This window comes from Phacochoerus africanus, chromosome 5 (genome assembly GCF_016906955.1).
Source record: "Phacochoerus africanus isolate WHEZ1 chromosome 5, ROS_Pafr_v1, whole genome shotgun sequence".
Taxonomy (NCBI): domain Eukaryota; kingdom Metazoa; phylum Chordata; class Mammalia; order Artiodactyla; family Suidae; genus Phacochoerus; species Phacochoerus africanus.
In genome coordinates this window covers 10,831,337-10,850,484 of record NC_062548.1, presented here as the reverse complement: position 1 = coordinate 10,850,484, position 19,148 = coordinate 10,831,337, and the positions used below count along the sequence as shown (strand labels likewise).

General features: G+C 57.7%; 1 protein-coding gene across 2 annotated transcripts; it reads right to left on the bottom strand.

Moving 5' to 3' along the window:
• Window positions 1-1,509: 1,509 nt before the first annotated feature.
• On the bottom strand, window positions 1,510-13,187 carry ORAI2 (ORAI calcium release-activated calcium modulator 2). Of its 2 annotated transcripts, none has more exons than XM_047779779.1 (3): window positions 12,778-13,187; window positions 8,599-8,836; window positions 1,510-4,671 (listed from the first exon to the last, which is right to left on the bottom strand). In XM_047779779.1, the coding sequence occupies exons 2-3, from the start codon at window positions 8,821-8,823 to the stop codon at window positions 4,129-4,131; spliced, it is 768 nt and encodes a 255-aa protein (XP_047635735.1). In that variant the 5' UTR covers window positions 8,824-8,836; window positions 12,778-13,187; the 3' UTR covers window positions 1,510-4,128. The 2 variants fall into 2 exon arrangements, with proteins under 2 accessions (XP_047635735.1, XP_047635737.1); XM_047779781.1 differs by lacking the exon at window positions 12,778-13,187 and adding an exon at window positions 12,426-12,564.
• Between the last annotated feature and the right edge of the window lie 5,961 nt (window positions 13,188-19,148).

Genomic DNA, 19,148 nt, shown 5'->3' with positions numbered 1-19,148 from the left:
CCAGCCCTCTTCTGCGGATGTATGACAAAATATACCTGGCTCACTGAGCACATGCTGGGAGCGAAACTCAGGGGACCAGGGCCCCATCACAGTCTGAAAAGGTTCCAAGCACAGGTTTTCACTGTCACTCTGGAACTTTCTAAAACCGGTCAGATGGGCAGAGTTGCTGGCCGCCCTGCACTGACCATGGAGCCAGGGGCTCGAACTGGAGAAACCGGGCAGGGACCCAGCAGAGAGGCTGCGTGGGCCTCTAGTGACCGAGTGAGCCCAGCCGCTGGCTGCGGTGGGGGCAGCGGGCTTGCAGACACCTTGACTGCCGCTCCCTGGGTCTGCAGGAGGGTGGGGGGTGGCTGCTTCCCCGGGCCGGTGACCTCTGTACCAGCCCTCGTACACCCCTCACACTGGCGCCTGGGCAAGCCCAGCCAGAGCCCCAGCCTGTCTTGCTGCCTCAGCCACCAGGCAGGCCCAGACACAACAGCCTGCTCAGGGGCCTGACAGGCTGGGCCTTGGGGCAGCTTGGCCCTGGGTGCAGTGGCGAGATGCCCTGCCAGCAGAGGGCTCTGTTTGAGCTCGGTCCAGGGAGTGTCCTCAGGGTGACTCTTGCCTGAGCCAGGTCCCCAGCCACCTGTGAGGGATGGTGGAGGCTGGAAAGCGGGCTCAGCAGGTTCTAGGTGGGCCTGGTGAGGAGACTCTGGCCTCAGTCCTGTCCCCCGTCCCCCGCCCAGAGGCACCCGAGTCAGAACAGTGTCCTGCGCAGGCTGGCCGGGCTCCCTGGGGAATGGTCCAGGGCGGCTTGTGCACCTGGAGCTCCAGACTCAGCCCGGGCCTTCCGCAGGGCCCCTGGGGCCTGGGGGATCCTCCTGGGCTGCAGAGGCAGTCTGACCCCCTGGATGGGCCGCTTTTCTGTACCCTGTGCCAGCTGCTTTGTACCTGATTCCTTGGAGCCTCTGGCTTAAAGTGCCAGGACCTTAAAAATAATAACCAAGGACAGACATTGTCTACAAGGGGGCCTCTCCCTCAGTGGGCAACTGTTAAAACATAGACTCTCTGGGGTCTCCTCTTCGGTGCTGCCCGGCCGAGGGTGGATCTGTGCAGTTCTGCTGCCCAGCTGGACACCCAGCCTCACCCCAGAGTCTCAGTCACCCGCGGTGGAAAAAAGCCCTGCAGGACCAGAGCCCCAGTGGCTCCCAGAGGACGGGTGGGCGCTCGAACCACCCCTGTCCAGAGGGCCCTGTTGGCCCCCAGGAGCACACTGGCTGCCCCGTGCTGTTTCCAGAAAGGGAGAGCCCCCCTTGGCAAGGGGAACAGCCCGCAGGGGCGCTCAGCTCTCTTGGGGGAGAGGAGGGCACTGGGCAGGAGCTGCAGAGCATGTCTGGGTCCGAGTGCCCTGCCTGTCCATCCCAGAGACCTCCGCCCCCTTCACCTGGGTATCTGTTAGAACACTGGTGACCCCCGATTGGGGGAGGGCTTCACCCCCTCCGTGCCCTTCCACCGAGAGCACAGACCGACTCATAGCGTTACTTGTTTATTCAGTTTGATCCAGGGCAGCTGTTTTAAAAATCCGTACACAGGACAGGGGGTGTGCACACCACGCGTGGCCTCCACGGCGTCATGCATGTGAGTTAATCGGCACGAGACAGGTAAGCACTGCAGGTGAGCCTCCATCTGCTCAGGCGTGTGCGGTTTTATCCTCCATAGACCTTCCTAGAAGACACTGCAGTACAGTCTGCCCTGGCAGTTTGTCTAGAATAGAAACCCTTGCGTTTTGAAACGTCTGGTCAGGTTCTAAATGGAGACCATGCTCCACTTTAGGAAGGGCCTCCGCGCGTCTGCGGGTGTCTGTTTCATGAGCACCAGGAAGCTCTGCTCGGCGGAAAATAGGGCAAACCCTGCCGGCTTGGGGCGGCCCTGGCGCCTCTCAGCGTAGAGAGGCCGCTGCGCTTGGAACAGTCGGGCTAAACCTCCAGAAATGGAATTTCTAGCCTGTACTTCGCCTCCCTCCTCCCCAGGCTGCCCTGCTGAGTTGCTGCCGCAGCTCCAAACAGCGGCTTACTGTCCATCCCCGGAGCAAGCTCTGGGGCTCCCCCGAGGCTGCCCCTGCCCCAAACACCAGGCCCCAGGCCCAGAGTCTTCTCTGTTCCCACAGAAATTCTCTTTGCCCCATACCTCTGGGAACTGGAAAGGCTGGAGCTGGGAGAGCTCGTGAGGTGAAAACAGAAATTACGAGAACATTATTCTCCTAATCAGTGTCTAAGATGTGGTATGTGGCATCTTTCCTACCCGGGTGGCACTATCACTGGGTACCTAGCATCTGACCCTGATGCAGCCCGGCCAGAGAGCTTGGCCCACAGGCCTGGAGCAACAGAGGGTATGCCTGCCACAGGCTGGGGAGCTTGGCACTCTGGGTCCAGCACAAAGGGTGGGGGCATCAGATGGCCCAGGAAAGTGGGCCTACCTAACAGGGCTCCCTCTCAAAAGGCTTAGACCAGGGGAAGGGCCTTTTGAGGGGGGCCTCCCAGCCTTGGGAAGGAGCCAGCCTGTCTTGTCTCTGCCAGGACACAAAAGCGGATGTCTTGCAGTGACGCCGACATTCTTCTGCAAACACAGTAAAGCAGACGAGCCTTTGCAGCAAGGCCCCGGGAGAGAAGCGACATGCGCTAGGGAGCAAGCAAGTCACGACAGAGGTCCGCAGAGGATGCGGGGACACACCCTTCAGAAGACACCAGGGCTGTCCTCCCTCCCGGCGGGACAGGACGTCCAGGCTCCTCATAAATGCCATGACTCACACTGCTAAGCCTCTGCATTTCAGAGCCTTCGTTAAGGTTAATGTGCACAGCCCAGAGGCCTCAGCCGGGCCAGCCGGGATGTCTTGGCACAGGCAACCCAGGCCGCACCGAGCTGCCAGGCTGTGGATAGACATGCCATCCGAGCATGACGTCCAGAGACTGTGAAAACAGAAGGCAGGCACCCCTCGGGCGGCTGCTGGCCCGTGTGGTAAATGCAGTTCAGGGCATGGCAGGCTCATGCATACGCTGAGCTGTAGCATGTATGCGTCTGGCCTAAAAACACGGGCTCAGGTCTACCAGCTGCCATTTGAGAAGACACCAGAACTGGCGCTGTGCGTGGCTGTGTGAAAGTGAGAGATGGGTCCGTGTCTGGAGGCCCAGGAGGGGAGCTCTACGTGGTGTCGCCTTCCGCTGCTCTGCGTCATTATAAGCAGGACCCGCGCTTGGCCAGGGCTGCCATGGCCCTGTCTGGACACGGAGTCCCCCAGGCTGTCCCCTCCCGCCACCTGGGACCACAGGCAGCAGGGAGCTGGGCAGTTTCTGGTGCCCAGGCCAGTGCCCTGCCTTGTGCAGCCAGGACCCTCAGGGGCAGCTGATAGACTTGGGGCATCCTGTGGCCTCTGGACTGTGGGCCTTTTCTCCAGCCTAGTGGCCTCGCTGGGTCCATGTGGCCAGGGCGCTAGGCTGGCTGGGAAGAGAATGTAAGCCCAATGTGTTTCCAAGCACCCACCCTGGTTAACCACCACTTCAAGGGGGCACCTCACCCGGATGCCTACAGACAGGCCTCCACCCTTGAAGGTCCCCCCCAGGGCCTGGCACGTCTGACACCCACTGAGCACCCACCACACCTGCTGGGCTGACATGTGCCAGGCTCCCACCTTCTTTCTCTCCATAAGCCAGGCCATCCAACTCCCTCCAGGGCGGGGAGGGAAGCACCAGGCCAAGCTCTCATCCTATGCCCCATCTAATCCCAGCAAAGTGGTACCTTCAGACGTGCTGCCCAGCTCCAGGCCCCCACCCCCGTTGGCCGCTGGTTCCAGGTCTCCTGGATGACTTGTGACCACCCGGTCCTGCTCGGAGCCTGGCTTCCTGCCTCAGGAAGTCCCCAGGGCCAAGGGCTCAGCCTCTCTTTGCCCTGAGCGCTTAGCGTCCAAGTCTCTGGTTTAACGGAAGACGTCCATCCCCTGAGGGACAACGACCCAGGCTTACAGCATTAAGACAGGAGTGGGGCTTTGGTCTCGAACCGCGGCGGGATCCGGGCACGACGCAGGAGCGTTTTGTTCTCTCTGGACTCGGACGCGGCCCCGCACCCCCAGACCGCGGGCGCGCAAAGCGAGCGGGGTCACACCACCTGCAGGCTGCGCTCGTGCCCGTCCAGCTGCACCTTGAGCTTGTGCAGCTCCTCAATCTCGCGGTTGTGCCGCTCAGTTTTGTGGCGCACCAGCGAGCGGTAGAAGTGGATGGTGAAGACCACAAAGATGAGGCCCACGGGCACCATGATGATGGTGGACACCAGGGCGGCCTGCCAGCCCGTGTGGCCGCCGCCAGGGCCGGGCGAGGGGCCGGGCTGGTGGCGCGCGTCCACGGGCAGGAACTTGATCCAGCAGAGCAGCACCACCTCGGCCAGGAAGAGCAGGATGCCCAGGACGGTGGAGAAGCCCCAGGCCAGCTCGATGTAGGGGTGCATGCGCTCGTGGGGCGACTCGCTGATGGAGTTGAGGTTGTGGATGTTGCTCACGGCCTCCACGTTAGGCAGGATGCACGTGCTGATGAGCAGCGCGAAGAGGTGCACGGCCACCAGCACCGTGGTGCAGGCGCTGAAGGCGATGAGCAGCGGCCGCGGGTACTGATACTGCGTCTCTAGCTGCACCTCCACCATGGCCACCTGCAAGGCAGAGGGGCACGCTGGGCGGGGCTGCAGAGCAGACAGCGCCCTCCTCACCATCAAGTAATGTGAACTTTGCTTTTTTTTGTTTCTGATTAGCTAAAGAAGATCTCAGTAAGGGAACATCTAAAAAGTGCAGAAGAGGCTAAAGAATCACGCTGTGGGGCAGGGACCACACCCTAGGTGCCTGGAACTGGACGGTAGGTGTGTCTGGGCTCCTGCCCAGGACAGAGGCTGCACTTCCCAGGGAACGTGGGGCTTTGCTGTTGATTATCAGGGCCCGGCTGCCGTGGGGCTTAGCTGTAAAACAACTGCTATTTTTCAAAAAACTAAAAGCTGACCTTTCAAGAGGCAAAAAAGTAGTACCAGAGGCTCCTGCTGGGACTCGGACTCAGACCTGTACCCTGGATGGCCTCGCACAAGCCACAGGGTGCCTCTCAGCTGAAGCCAAAAGCCAGAAGGAGCAGCCTCATCTCCAAAGGCAGAGAATGGTCATATAAATGAGGACAGCAGTGAGGAGGGGAAGCTGGGAAGGGGGCTGGGCTGGGAAAACAGAACTGAATCATCAGTAGCAGTCACAGGAGGCCAACAGGCAATGTCTAAAAAGAATAAGTCAAGAACCCTTAGCTCCCGAATGTTATTCGATTCGTGGAGATGGAGGTGCTATGGGTGGCTGCCTCCAGGGGGTGGAACCATGGGGCTGCTGGGGTTTGTTACAGACCTTCTGCAGTACTTAAACTGTGTGCATGCATTAACTTTGATAAAACAAAAATGACTTCTAAATGAAAGGGAATAAAAGGCCTACGGAAGGACCAGAAGCCCCAGCTTACCTCTGTAGCAGCGAGTGTCTATGGCCATTTAGGCCAGGTCCTGCTCATCACAAGGGGCTGTCACAGTCCAGCCTGGGCACTGCGCTCCTCCCAGCTTCCCCAGGTTACACCCAGTCCACTCAGGATGGCTCCCCCTGCGGCCCACACCCAACCCCAGCTCCCGGCTCCCCCAGGGCCTTCTTCCAGGCACCCAAAGGTAAGAAGTCAGCCCCATCAAGGAAGGGGTAGCTGGGAGGTGAAGAAGCCAGAGGAAGTTTTCCCACTCAGTTTGTCTCCTAGATGTGAGCCACCTCTGTTTTAAAAAGTTTGCAAAAAGGATTTCACAACAACTTCTCGCAACAATCGCCTCTTAGAGTGAGACCCTTATCCCCTCACTCTGCCTTCAGTGGAGATGGAACATCTGGAAGAAAAAAAAAAAGATAGCTGGTCCTAGTGGACCACAGCTGAACAGAAACTTAGCAGAGATTACTGCTCCAAAGAGTCAGTAGCCAGACTACTGAGCTGAGAGGTGGGCCTTTCTCAGTGCCCTTGTGGCCTAGGTAGGCTCTTGTGACCACAGAGGATAGGGCCCAACAAAAAGGCATGGTGTAAACCTCAGAGCGAGCCGACCTAAGAGACGAAGATGATTAAAAGGCCCACAAGGGAGTTCTGGTTGTGGCTCAGCGGGTTAAGAACCGGACATAAAATCTGTGAGCATGTGGGTTTGATACCTGGCCTTGCCGCGTGGGTTGAGGATCTGGTGTTGCTGCAAGCCGTCGCAAGTGCGGCTCAGATCCAGTGTTGCCCTTGCCGTGGCTGTGGCATAGGCTGCAGCTCCGATTTGACCCCTAGCCTGGAAACTCCCATATGCCACAGGCGCAGCCCTAAGAAAGAGGAAAAAAAAAAAAAAAAAAAAGCCCTACAAGGAAAGCAGTTTTGTTCCACCTCAAGAGGAGAAAAGGCCGAAAGGTCATTTTTCCATGTGTTCATGCTAAGATTTTATGAAGGGGCCTCGGATCACTGGTTCTCTGTGTTAGCAGATGGGTAAAGGTGAAGAAATAAGCTTCAGGTCAGGCTAAGTGCTCGCTGGACCAAGGAACTGCACTGCAGTTCTAATTAGGGGACACGCAACGTAAAGCCGCCCTCCACCCAGAGCCTGTCCCATCGCCCACGTGCCTGCCCTTCCTCGGCCATGCTTTCCACTGTGGAAATACCAGCAGGCCACATTCATCGCTTCCTCCAGACCCATCTCGGCAGTCGGAGCAATGATGTGATCTGCTGGGGTCTGTGTGGCTTCTGAAATGGGTCCCCAGTGGTTGAAGCAAGCACTTGCCTGTTCAGGCCCAACAGAGAGAAGACATCGATGCTAAAGAAATGAACGACTAGCCCCCTCCCTGCCTCCTAGTGGTCCCTATTCTCATTCCAAGGCCACTTCATTCTTCTGAAAGGCTGCCATTAAGTCCCAAAAGACTCCAAAATTGACTCTTTGTTTTATAACTTTATTCACAGAGCTTGTTTTCTTTTCTTTTTTTTTTTTTTTTTGCTTTTTGGGGCTGCACGCACAGCAAATGGAGGTTCCCAGACTAGGGGTCGAATCAGAGCTACAGCCACCGGCCTACATCACAGCCACAGCAATGCCGGATCCTTAACCCACTGAGGGAGGCCAGGGATTGAACCTGCAACCTCATGGGTCCTAGTCGGATTCATTTCTGCTGCACTACAATGGGAACTCCCTCTTTTTCAAATTTTAATGAGGTCTTTTGTGGCCTTCAACTATAGTGAGCATTTTCTTGGAAAAACAGTGACTCTTCCATCAACTGGGCAGACCAAACGTTTGGAAGACCAGGGTCTCGAAAGACAGGCACAGACAGGAAGTGATTTCCACAACCCGGGCCCCACTCAGAAAGGAAACAGTCCTCCTGCAATAAATCACGTGATACTTCTCAGCATTTGTGTGCCAGAGTTAAAAAATACGTCTATAATAATCAGTACAGGCAGAAAAATTGAATGCAGTGCTCTAATTCTTCTGTGAGGTCATTTGAATAGTGACCTCTAAACTTCTTGTGCATGTTTCTTAAAATTAAGCTCGAGAAAATATTCCTTTTTTAATGCCATGGAAGAAAACCACGTTGAGCCAAAGTTATGCACCATATGATTACGATTTTTGTAATTATGTGTCGAAAAATAAAACGCAAGACCTAAATGAGCCTTTGCTTTAAACTACACACAGAAACTAAATTGACTGCCCTGGAAACCTAGTGACGTCTGCCCTGTCCTGCACGAGGTCGTGCAAGGGTGACAGGCGCCTGCAACGGGCCAGCCCTCGTCCTGGGAGTGACGGCACCGGCTCCCTGGGACAGCTTTTCATTTTCTGCGTGTCCATGACAACTGAGGCTTGGGCTATGGAAAAATAATTGTTTCTACATTAAAAAAAAAAAAATTGCTTCAAGCCCAACAGGGCCTCTAAGCAGACAACAGGAAAAGCGGAGGAGTGGCTGAGAGTCACTCCGAATCCAGAATCCTGACCTTCCCACCCTCTGACAATCTGCCCAAGGGACGTGGGTCTGCGGGCTTTGGAGTCAACGGCAGAGGTGCCCTTCCTCAGGGCATGCGGTTTTCCCCAGACAGACTCTTGTCCTGGGGGATGACTCAGAAAGAAAACAGCCCGTGGCCAGGAGTCCCGCCAGAGGCTCTGCTTCGTCACCCCAGAGGCCACATTCAGGGAGCATCTGCGTTGCCAGTGGGGCGAAACTGATCACACCCCATCAACCCCACAGCTCCTGTGCCCGCCCATTCCAGATTCGGGTGGTGTCTGAGGTGGGCAGAGGGCCGTGCTTTCCCTCAGCTAACCCTGCATCCTGAAGCTATTTTAATTACCCCACTAACTTCCTTGCCAAGTTATGCGTGTGTGAGGGGGGCTTTCTGAGGGCTCCGGGCTTGGGAGTCCCCTTGCCAGAATGGTCCCCTTGGAGGAGGTGGGTGTGGGCAGAGACTTCCTAACAGTCCCTCCTGGCTGCTGGCAGGGCCGGAGCCAGTGCTCTGCTCCCTGAAGCATCACAGGAGTTCAATGAGCAAAAGCCCACTTGCCAGGCCGCCTCTCCCACGTGTGTGCACTCACCATGGCAAAGCCCGAGAGGAGGGCGGAAGTCCGGCTGGAGGCCTTCAGCTTGGCCCTGCTCAGGTAGAGCTTCCTCCAGGAGAGGGCCTGCACGGAGTGGTGGTTGGAGGTGACCAGTTCCAGGTAGCTGCGGCGGACCCAGTCGCGGTAATCCATGCCCTTGTGGCCGGGCTCAGAGCAGGCAGGGGTGGAGGGGTCCACGGGCACGTTGAGCTCTGCGCTCATGGTGGGAGCCAGGCTGGGGCGGGAGAGACACACTCAGGCATCCCAGAGGCTTCCCTGGGCCTGGAAAAGCCGGAACCCAGGTTCCTTGACCCTTCCCTGAGGCCCACTGTAGACACCCTATGCCAGGGTCATGACACCCAGGGGTGCGTGCATGTGGGGCCCTGGCCTCCGAGGCTGTCCCTAAACAGGAATGTGGGGAGCATCTGCCAGAAAGGAGGCCGGGGGTGCGTCTCCGGGGGACCGCAGCACCCAGCCTTCCCCCAAAGCTGGAGTCTAGCCTCCCACTGAGCTCCGAAAGGCTCCAAATGATGAGTTCCTGTCGTGGCTCAGTGCTAACGAACCCCAGTAGTATCCATGAGGTTGTGGGTTCGATTCCTGGCCTCGCTCAGTGGGTTAAGGATCCGGCGTTGCCATGAGCTGTGGTATAGGTCACAGCTGTGGCTCGGATCTGGCGTTACTGTGGCTGTGGTGTAGGCCAGCAGCTGCAGCTCTGATTCGACCCCTAGCCTGGGAACCTCCATATGCCATGGGTACAGGCGTAAAAAGCAAAAGCAAAACCCCCCCAAAACTCCCCCCAAAAACCCAAGGTAACAAAAAAGAAAAAAAGAAAGGCTCCAAATGAGCATGGCTCTTGGGTGAATGGAACTCCAAGCTTGGCCAAAAGCACTGAAGGAATCCTCTGAGGCGCCCATTCCTTCAGGGAGTGGGGAGCTATAGTGATTAGGAAGCTTCTAGTACCTAACGCTTCTGGATGCGACCCTGCTGGTGTGCAGGATGCATGACCTTTCCAATGGGCTCATCTCTACACGAAGACAGCCCCTCCCCACAGGGCTCTTACATCAGAGACCGGACCCAAAGACAAACCTGCTTTCGAAAGGCCAGGTGCCAACCACGAAATCAACATTTCCGAGCAGCGGCTAATTTCTCAAGTCCCACTTAAATTTTAATCAGCACAGTTCACCCTGAAAATACCTGGTTTATATAACTAAAGTCAAGTCACAGTTCAGGCTGCAATGGAAACCTCTGGCAAAATGAAAACTTGAATTGACCAATGGACATGAGCATGTCTGTTTTGTATGTTAAGGGTTTGTTTTTGTTTTTGTTTTTTTTGAGAAATGGAGGCTGGGGACCTCTCGAGTGATCCCAGGTAGGCATCTGACTTGACAGCAGCACAGGATGAAGATCAGAAGGGCAGATCTGTCGAGATTTGTGATTTTAAACCCAAATCTCCACTAATCCAAATAGGGGATTGGCGGTCTCATGTGGCCCAGGGGCCGGCCGTGCAGCAGCACTCAGGATCAGCTCTCATTAATCTGCGGGGCAGGCGTCAAGGGCACAGGCACCTCACAGCTCACTTGGCATCAGATACTAACTTGCTCTTTCAGGCCCGCGCAGGCCCCAGGAAAAGCCTGCTTAAGGCTATTACCGCCAGATCAGCAGTCCTGGGTCCCAGGGAGCACGGCTGGGGGTGGAGGGCAGGATAGAGGGTGCGTACCAGGGTCAGGGGCTGAGGAAATGCCCCAAACTTGCTCCGGCCGTGCCAGACCCTCCCTAAAGGGATTGTCTGGGATGCTCTTGGAGGTGGGGAAGGGCCCTCTTTTTTGGGGGTGCCTTTTGTTTCCTGCGAGGCTCAGAGACACAGCTTTTACTGGCCAACGGGACCCCAGGGAACAGTTCTGTGCTCTTTTACTTCTGCCCTGGATGCCAATTACTGGGCCATTTACAGGAGGGCCGACTTGGGAACCTTGGTCACTCCCCCCTCGCCCACATCTGCAGCCAGCAGCCCTGCTTTCAAGCACTTCAATCAAAGGAACATCTCCTCCCTGGGGGGCCATACAGAGAAATGCTGCTCGCCAGGCAAGCCATTGGCCAGCTCCAAATGATTCAGAATGGCATCGTCTAGAAAGGCATTTTTTTCTCTCCCCCTCCCCGTGTCACAGAAGTGAGCCCATGGGCAGATGAAGACGCTTCCAGCATGTGGAGGGGTGAAAGGCACAACCTTTGCCCCCTCAGAGGATCCGGCTCTCCATCCTCCATTCAATAAGTGCTTCCTGGGCCCTAAGGTAAGACTGCACTTGGCGCTTAAGCATTAAAGATGCAAGGCGAGGATCCAGTGGGGGGAGTGAGATCACGATGATTCTCATCCAGGGAACTAACTGCTGCTTTCGTGGAGGGGAGGGGGGAGGGCTGAGGGAGTGGAGGAGGCGCGGCTGCCTCTACTCGCAGGGAAAGGGTCTCTGCTAGGGAGCCAGGATAGGGACAAGGACGCAGGTGGTGAAGGGAGCACTGGCACGGAGGGACCCCCCCTCAAAGGCAAGATGCTGCTCACCTGGGAGCGTTCTGGGAGGCCGGGCGGGGAAGCTGGCTGCAGAGGGGGTCGGGGAGATGGGGGTGGAAGGCAGGATGCACGGAGGGCGTGGAGCCCAGGCAGCGTGACTGTGCTAGACCTGTTCTGGGGGTGCCCTGATGCAGGGGCTTGGAAGGAGCAGGTGAGGGAGCAGTCCGGGGTCAGTTGGGTCTCTGTGCCCACTGCAACACCTGGCTAACTGCGAGGGGCAGGAGGGCTTGGCGGCCTCCAGAGGGGTGCTTGGAGTACAGAAGGGGGAAGCACCGGGACCGTCAGTACATGTGGCTGAGCTCAAGCTGGAGAGCGGAGATGGAGAGCTGACGCTGGCCTCTGGGCCGTGGTGGCCTCTGGGCAGTGGCCGGGGCAGCCTCAGCCCTGCAGATGTCCTCAGAGGGACAGGGGTTGGGAAGGAAGGGCTGTCTGCTTGGAGCCTGGGTCTTGAGATGGACCTGTGGGTCCTGAAAACAGAGAAGCCACTTCCTGCAGAGGAAGCAGCCCAGATGGGATTCAAATCCATCCTCACCCTCCCGGCCCCAGCGTCCCACCCTGGGCCCTGCCTCAGGGGAGGGATAGAGTCTGGTCCTCACACACCAGGGCTGGGCCCAGGCAGGGGGTGGGGTGGGGAGAGATGGAGCCCCCTCCTCCCCCTGCTGTCAGGTGGCAGAGGCTCCAGAGGATGCTCTCCTGGCTGAACCTTGTGAGCTTTTTTGGTTTTGTTTTTGTATAGAAGTAGTCAGAGAAAAGAGGTCCCCTAGAATAACGGGAATGTTCTAAAGATCAGCTATTCTTAGCAGGGCTATTGGAAACATTTCCAGGGGGTAGGTTTTGGGGTTTGCCTGTCTTAACTTCCTTTAAACATCTGGGGCAGGAGTAATGGCGTGTGCCACGCAGAAACGTCTGACTCTCTTTGTCACACTCCCTCCGGGCGGAGGCCCAGCCCCGCGTCCCCGGGGTCTCCCAGAGGAGTAAGCCTGCATCCCTGTCCTTTCCCCTCGGAAGACCAGGCAGCCTCCGGACCCGAGCTTGGCCCTAGCCCAGGACCTCCGAGTCCTCTCCGCACTGTACCCCGCCCGGGAACCCCGCGGGGTTGTGGGGGTCACCTGGCTGTCTCCCAATCCGCAGCCGTCATGTCCCAACCCAGCCCAGGAGGAAGCCCGTCCCCTCCCCCGTGGAGTCTCCCGGGGCAATTCCGGTCCCCCCTTGCTGCGGCTGGGACCCCATAGCTCCCGCCAGATCCCCCGCGGCGAGCACTCACCGAGCTGCCCTGCCCGCCCGGCCCGGCTCCCGCTCCGGCTCGGGCTCGCGGCAGACGGCGCTGGCGTGGCCGTATGGCCCTGTGGCCCCGTGGCCCTGCGGCCGGGCCGGGGCGCCGAGCGCGGCCCCCTCCCTCTTTCCGCCCGTCCCGCGGGGTCCCCCGGCCCCGCCCCCGCCGGCTGCCCCGCCCCCGCCAGCCCGCCGCAGCCGCTGCCGGGGCAACGGCGCGGTGGCCACGTGACCCGCCCGCGGGGGCGCCTTTGGCCACGTGACCCTGCGGGCTCGGATGGGTGGGGCTCGAGTCCCCTCCCGCGGGAGGCCGGGGGTACCTGCGGCGTGGACCCCGCTCCTACCCGGCGAGAAAGCCTGCGAAGGGCGCGCATTTCTCCTGTCTCCTGGGTGCGCCGCGGGGAGCAGTCAACGGGGCTCTGCGCAGCGGCGATGGCGAGGAGAGCCGGAAGCCTGGGCACCCTCGTTCTCCCGCCCCGCCGGCCACCTGGGCTGCGTGGGCCCCGGCGACAGAAGGGGGAGGCTCCGCGTTCTCTGCCCCCCTGGGTCTGGCCAGCAAATCCAGGGCAGGGAGAGCCCTGCTCGGCCGGAGGTGTGTGGGTCTGTGCGCAGAGTGGGAGCACCGGGTTCCCGGAGTGAGAGCCCTGGCCACGCGGAGGGGTGGGAACCCGTTATCAGACTGCAGGGTAGGCGGGCGGCTGGTGGGTGCTGCGGGAAGAAAGGGGGTAGGAGAGGCTCCGTTTAGTAAGCTGCCGGCGGCCAGCCCGAGTTTGCCAGGTGGACAGTGGCACTAGGCGGAGCGTATCCTGGAGCTGCTCGCCCAGATTGCACCCCCACCCACAGGCCCAGCGAGACCTGCGGGGTCCTAACCCGGGTGCGGCACTCGCTTCGCACCCGGAGAGCTGTCCTCAGTTGGCAGAGCGCTAGGGGAGAGGGTGTTCTTGCGGAGGGGGCCGCGTCCTTCCTTTTGCGACTCAGGGAACCTCTCACTGGGAATGGGGAGCTCTGCGGTTTTACAACCAAGACGTTCGGGACAGGGACGTTCTTTTCAGGAAGTGCAGGTGAATAATGCACTGAGAGGAGAGAGGGCCACCGTGCCAGAGGGCCCCTCAGAATCCTTCCTGTGTGCCCCACATAAGATTTTCTCCATCTGTCACAACAGCGTTGGACCGTGACACATTTGTCTAAACGAAAGGAAAAAACAAAAAACGAGAGAAAATTCCACTTGCGTCAACCAGTTCAAGTTTTCTGACCATTGACTCATGTTAGTAGGTGCCAAGCCAAATCCATTTATACTTGGAGACATATTTTAGAGACCGAATGATGCTTTCTAATCCAGGAGGACCCTTAAGAGCAGAAGGAGCCAGTTTGCCCCTGCTTGCAGCCTTAGCAAAGGGCAGAGCGACATCCCAGCTTCTGACTGTGCCACCTCCCCCACGACCCCTCCCCACGACTACAGGAAAGGGATCATTGACTTTCAAGAAGCAAAGTTCTCAAAAAGTAATCACAATGTGGCCACCACACTTCCAGCAGTTGGTAAAATGGCCTGGAAAACAGGAAGAAAACACTTTACAGATTTCATAAACTGCAGTAGTTGCATCACAGGTGAACATTCCTTCGGCCACCGAGTCCTTCGCCGGAGTTCTCACCCTTGAGCTCTGAAACTTCCTGGGCCAGTTAGCCACCGTGCCTCCCCCCCAAGCACGTTCATCTGGCGTGTCTGGGCAGAAGCAAAGCCTAAGTCATAATTACTTCTGCGTTTCAGAGCTAGTTTCCTAACCAAACCCAGAAAATGGCTCTCCCCACCCTGTAAGATTAAGGAAGGTGACGACAGCATGTTGAAAGGAGAGAGTTTTGTTTCTTTTTTGTTTGTTTTTCTTTTATGGCTGCACCTGCAGCGTATAGACGTTCCCAGGCCAGGGATTGAAGCCAAGCCACAGCTGCGACCTGTGTTTCAGCTGTGGCAACGACAGATCCTTTAACCCATTGCTCTGGGCCAGGGATCGGACCTGTGCCTCTGCGGTAACCTGAGGTGCTGCAGTCTGATTCTTAACCCACTGCACCACAGTGGGAACTCCAGGAGAGAGAGTTAATGATCATAATACCAGGTGCCCAGGTCGTTGAGTGGGAGGGAGGGTCAGGTACAGTCCAAGTCCGGGCCTCTCGGCTGGGATGTCTTGGCTGCGGTTTGGGTGTCATTTGCCTGGTTCGCTGTCTTGGCAAAAAGCGACTTCCTCTCCCAAGGCCTCTGCTACCCCACATTTGAGGAAGACCAATTCTGTGAGGCGTATCTGGGAGTAAACCACTCAGCAGCGAGTGCCCCGTGTCCAGGGAACCCCATGGGCCTTGCTGTCTCTCTCCCCCCAGTCTCATCCAGGATGGCCGAACACCCCATTTGGACAACCATCCGGTCCCCCCACCCAGCAGGTCTGTCCCCTTGGCCCGTCACTCCCACGGCTTGGCACTTACGATCACCCTCTGTGAGGTCTTAACTGTTTTCCGACCTGCTCTTCCTCACTCGATCCCCAGCCCCCCCTTCACCTGCTGAGACACACCTTTCACCTCTCCGCCTCCTTTTCACGTCTCACTTCTTGATTCTCGGGCTTCCCTTCTCCCCCCTTTGAAGCAGGCACTGCCTTCGTCTCCCCCTCGCCCACTGTCTGCTGCGTCTGAAGGTCTCAGCTGATGCCCTGCCTGTGCCCGCCTTCCATTTGGAAACTCTCCTTCCTCCTCCAGGGACCCCGTTGGACTCCGCTGCCCTCTGGCCCTCTGTCCGCTGCAGGTGGTGTTGCTCACGTCCTGTCTGGGTCCCTTTCTCTCCACCTCTCCCCGCCCGGCCTCACGCCCGCATTCCCCCCATGACTCCCAAGTCGTCACCCACAACCCTGACCTCTTCCCACCCTGGCAGGGCGGGTCCCAATCTGCCAGCCTCGCCTGCGCACAGCTGAATCCCTCCTCTTTCCCTCACGTACCTGCTGTACCCCCCAGGTCACCTGTCCCACGGAGGGCTCCACCCCCCGCCCAACTGGTGACTCTCTAGGTCTGGTGCCATCCCTGCCTCCTGTCCTGCCCTTCGAGTCTCTGAACTCTCCCCTCTTCTCCCCCTCCCCCTGGTCCCTCTCATAATTCAGGCCATTGTCACCTCTGGTCTGAGTTACTCTCCCCTAGTCCTGGAGGCATGGTTCCCAGGCCCACAGCACCCCGGTGACACTGCACTGACCTTTTTCTTTCTTCCTTTCTTTCTTTGTCTTTAGGGCCGCACCCGCAGCGTAGGGAACTGCCCAGGCGAGGGGTTGAACTGGAGCTGCAGCTGCCAGCCTACACCACAGCCACAGCAACACCAGATCCAAGCTGTGTCTGCAACCTACACCGCAGCTCATGGCAACCCTGGATCCTTAACCCACTGAGCAGGGCCAGGGATTGAACCTGTGTCCTGGAGCTGCAGAGACACTACTGATCCTGTTGTGCCACAGTGGGAACTCCTAAAGCCCTTTTCTGCAAACAAGAAACAGGGGACGTGGAAAGACCTTTGTACCTGGGGGGTCCGCAGGGTCCTGCTCAGTTTCAACCCCCTTTTTCTTTGATTGTCCTCAGTCTTGAGGGGAACAGGCCTGTGTTGGGACGTGTATAAAGTTCTGGATAGAGAGGTTAGTCATAACTCAGCAGAAGACCTTGGTTTGCGGGGAACTCGAGTAGAAAGAGGCCACAGGGAGTTCCCTTTGTGGCTCAGCAGTTAAAGAAACCGACTAGGATCCATGAGGATGTGGGTTCGATCCCTGGCCTGCCTCACTGGGTTAAGGATCTGGCGTTGCTGTGACTGTGGCATAGGCTGGTGGCTGCAGCACCGATTCGACCCCTAGCCTGGGAACTTCCACATGCCCCAGGTGTGGCCCTAAAAAGCAAAAAAAGAAAAGAAAAAGCCCACAGGATCCATCCCAGTTAGAGACACTGGTGGCGTGGACTGGGGTGAAGGAGGCAGAGACCCTGAGAGTGAGCAGGCCCAGGGAAGTGGATGGACGTGGGGGGCGGTGAGAACCAGGAACCAAAGAGGCCCCCACCTCCTAGGTTAGGGGCTCACCAGGTGGATGGGGGTGCAATTTGCCAATGTGGGAAGATAGAGGAGGAACATGCTTGGGGGTGAAATGAAGTTTTTCTTATATTGAACTCACGGTGCCCATTAGACACCCAAGGGGGACGTTGGGGACGCAGGTGGCTTCACGTCTGGTCTCCAAAGGGACGTTGAAGCCACAGACTCAGAAGACACCAGTGAGGCTGTGCTTAAAGCCACAGGTTACATAAGATCTCTGCGTTCTGGGTGACTCCAATATTTAGAGTTGAGCAGAAAGGAAAGAAGCAAGAGAAAGGCAGAGCAAGCCGGGAGCCGGTGCTGTCAGGAGGGCTCACAGGACTTCCTCTGGCTCAGGGGTTAAAAGCCTGGTGCTGTCCCTGCTGTGGCTCCGGTTGCTGCTGTAGCCCAGGTTCAACCCCTGGCCTGGGAACATCCATATTCTGTGGGTGCAGCCAAAAATGAAAAGAAAATGCTAGGAGTTCCCATCATGGCTCAGCAGAAACAAATCTGACTAGCGTCCATGAGGACACAGGTTCGATCCCTGGTCTCGCTCAGTGGGTTAAGGGTCTGGCATTGCCGTGAGCTGTGGTGTAGGTCGCAGACACGGCTCAGATCTGGTGTTGCTGTGGCTGTGGTGTAGGCCGGCAGCTGCAGCTCCAATTTGACCCCTAGCCTGGGAACTTCCATATGCTGCGGGTGCAGCCCTAAAGAGACAAAAGAAAAGAAAATGCTAGAAGAAGAGTAAAAAACTGGATAGAATACTACCAAGGGCTGGATTGGGCACGACTAGAAGGATTTCAGCAGGTTGACAGGGAGGAAAGCTTGGAGAGGGATGGGAGCCAAGAGTCGGAGGCAAACACAGTGAGAACCCTGGGGGCATTTGGCCTGCGGTCGGGGGGAGGACGTGAAGGGGGCGGCAGGTGAGGAGAACATGGGGACAGGGCTTCTGGTTTGTTGCTTCAGGATGGGAGATGCCGGGCTGCTGGCTGTGGGGAAGGGGCCAGGAGACAAAGATGGTATATCCTGCACTGTGTGTGTGTGTGTGTGAGCATGCACGCGCTTGTGAAGCAGGCTGGGGGTTGACCTGCTGGGCTTGGGGGGCTGCCTGCAGGCTCTGCATTGTCCAGGTCCCTGTGAGACCGTCACGGGCCGGGGGGAGGTCTGGGGAGGGAGGACAGGTAACTGCCTTTTGGAAAGTGAGCGAGTGAATAGATGAGGGCAGTGTAAACCTCAGGAGAGCTGGGTCCAGGCTCCTGCCTTCCCCTGGGACTGGGCCGGGGGAGATCCAGGGCTGCTGGCACCAGGACCGTTGCTCTAAAGTACGATTCCTTTGCCTCAGGACACGCCGGCCTCTGCCTTCGCAGGGCTGCTTAGCGCATCACTCGCTCTCCAGACACACAGTTCACTCTCCTCCATGGTGGGGAGAGTCTATACAATTGCTTCAAGCCCTGAGTTAGCGAAGACCGAACCGAATAGGGGGCTGGGTTTCTGTGAGCCTCTGGTCATATGCACCGATCAATACACAACCTTGTTTTATGTGTTTGTATTTAAAGACCCTTTCAATAGTCTAGTCCTGATTGACTAATGCTGAACTCGCAGCCAAGGGCAGGCACCACGACTCAGGCCCGCAGGAGGCGTCTCTGAGACACGCCGGCCTCCCTGCGCTCAGGAACACCAGCCAGCCCTTCAGCACCATGCAAGATGGAAAAATCATCAAGAAAAAGCACAAAGATGCAAAAAAGACCTGCCATTAAATAGACACATGTGAGCCGAAACAAGAAGGCAGAGTGTTGGCCTGTTTGGCCTCAGCTGGGACCACCCGCATCAGGCAACTCAACTTTTGACCTGTCTGCTCAGGTCTGCCAACCGCAGCAAAAGAATCGCGGGTATTGATTTTGGGGTTACAAATAAACTTGAGCGAATTCGGTGTCACACAATAGGACCCATGGACCATGAGGAGTGACTGTATTTAAAACTGGTGTGTAAGGCGACACAGCTGTGTTATTGTGGGTACAGACACACATCAGACATTCAGGGGCTCGGTAGCAGAGTGGCCTTCAGGTGGGCGCCCTCCCCGCTGGGTTTGGGCTCCTCACAGCCTCTGCCGCCCCTGAAGCGGCACAGCCTTTTGGGGCCAGGGCTGGGAGGCTGGATGCTGCAGTCACGCTGCCTGGGTTCAAGGGCTGGCTCTGTCACGTCCCTGCTGGGTGATCAGAGTCAAATGCATCTCACCTGCCTCACCCATCAAGGTCGTTTAAGAACTGCGCATCCTCCGAGCACACGGAGCCTCAATGATAGGATGTTTGCGGAGTTGTGCGCCGCAGCTCGCAATCAGCTGTGTGTGGTTTGAGCTGAGCTGGTTAAGACCTGATAGGACCAGGGATCCCTCCACTGGGCCTGCGCGAGCCACCCGTGACCTTTTTATCCCTTAAATACCGAGCGCATCCTGCCTTTCCCGGAGGCAGTTTTGAGGTGTCTCTCTTCTTGCTTGGCTGCTGTGTGAACAAGCCCTCTTTGCTGCAAACCTTGGGTCTCAGCGCTTTGGCTGTTGTGCATCAAGCAAAATCGAGTAGGTTCGGGGATAAAGTGGGGGAACCAGCCAGGAGGTAAGTTTAGACCTTCAGCCGGAGGCCTGTCGGCCCCTCC

What these genes read in the sequence shown, in the direction of transcription:
- ORAI2 (XM_047779779.1), bottom strand. Translation starts at nt 8,823, where the DNA reads ATGAGCGCAGAGCTCAACGTGCCCGTGGACCCCTCCACCCCTGCCTGC. An exon ending in TCCTCTCGGGCTTTGCCATG is followed by an intron (nt 4,672 to 8,598) that starts GTGAGTGCACAC and finishes TCTGCCTTGCAG; the next exon opens with GTGGCCATGGTGGAGGTGCA.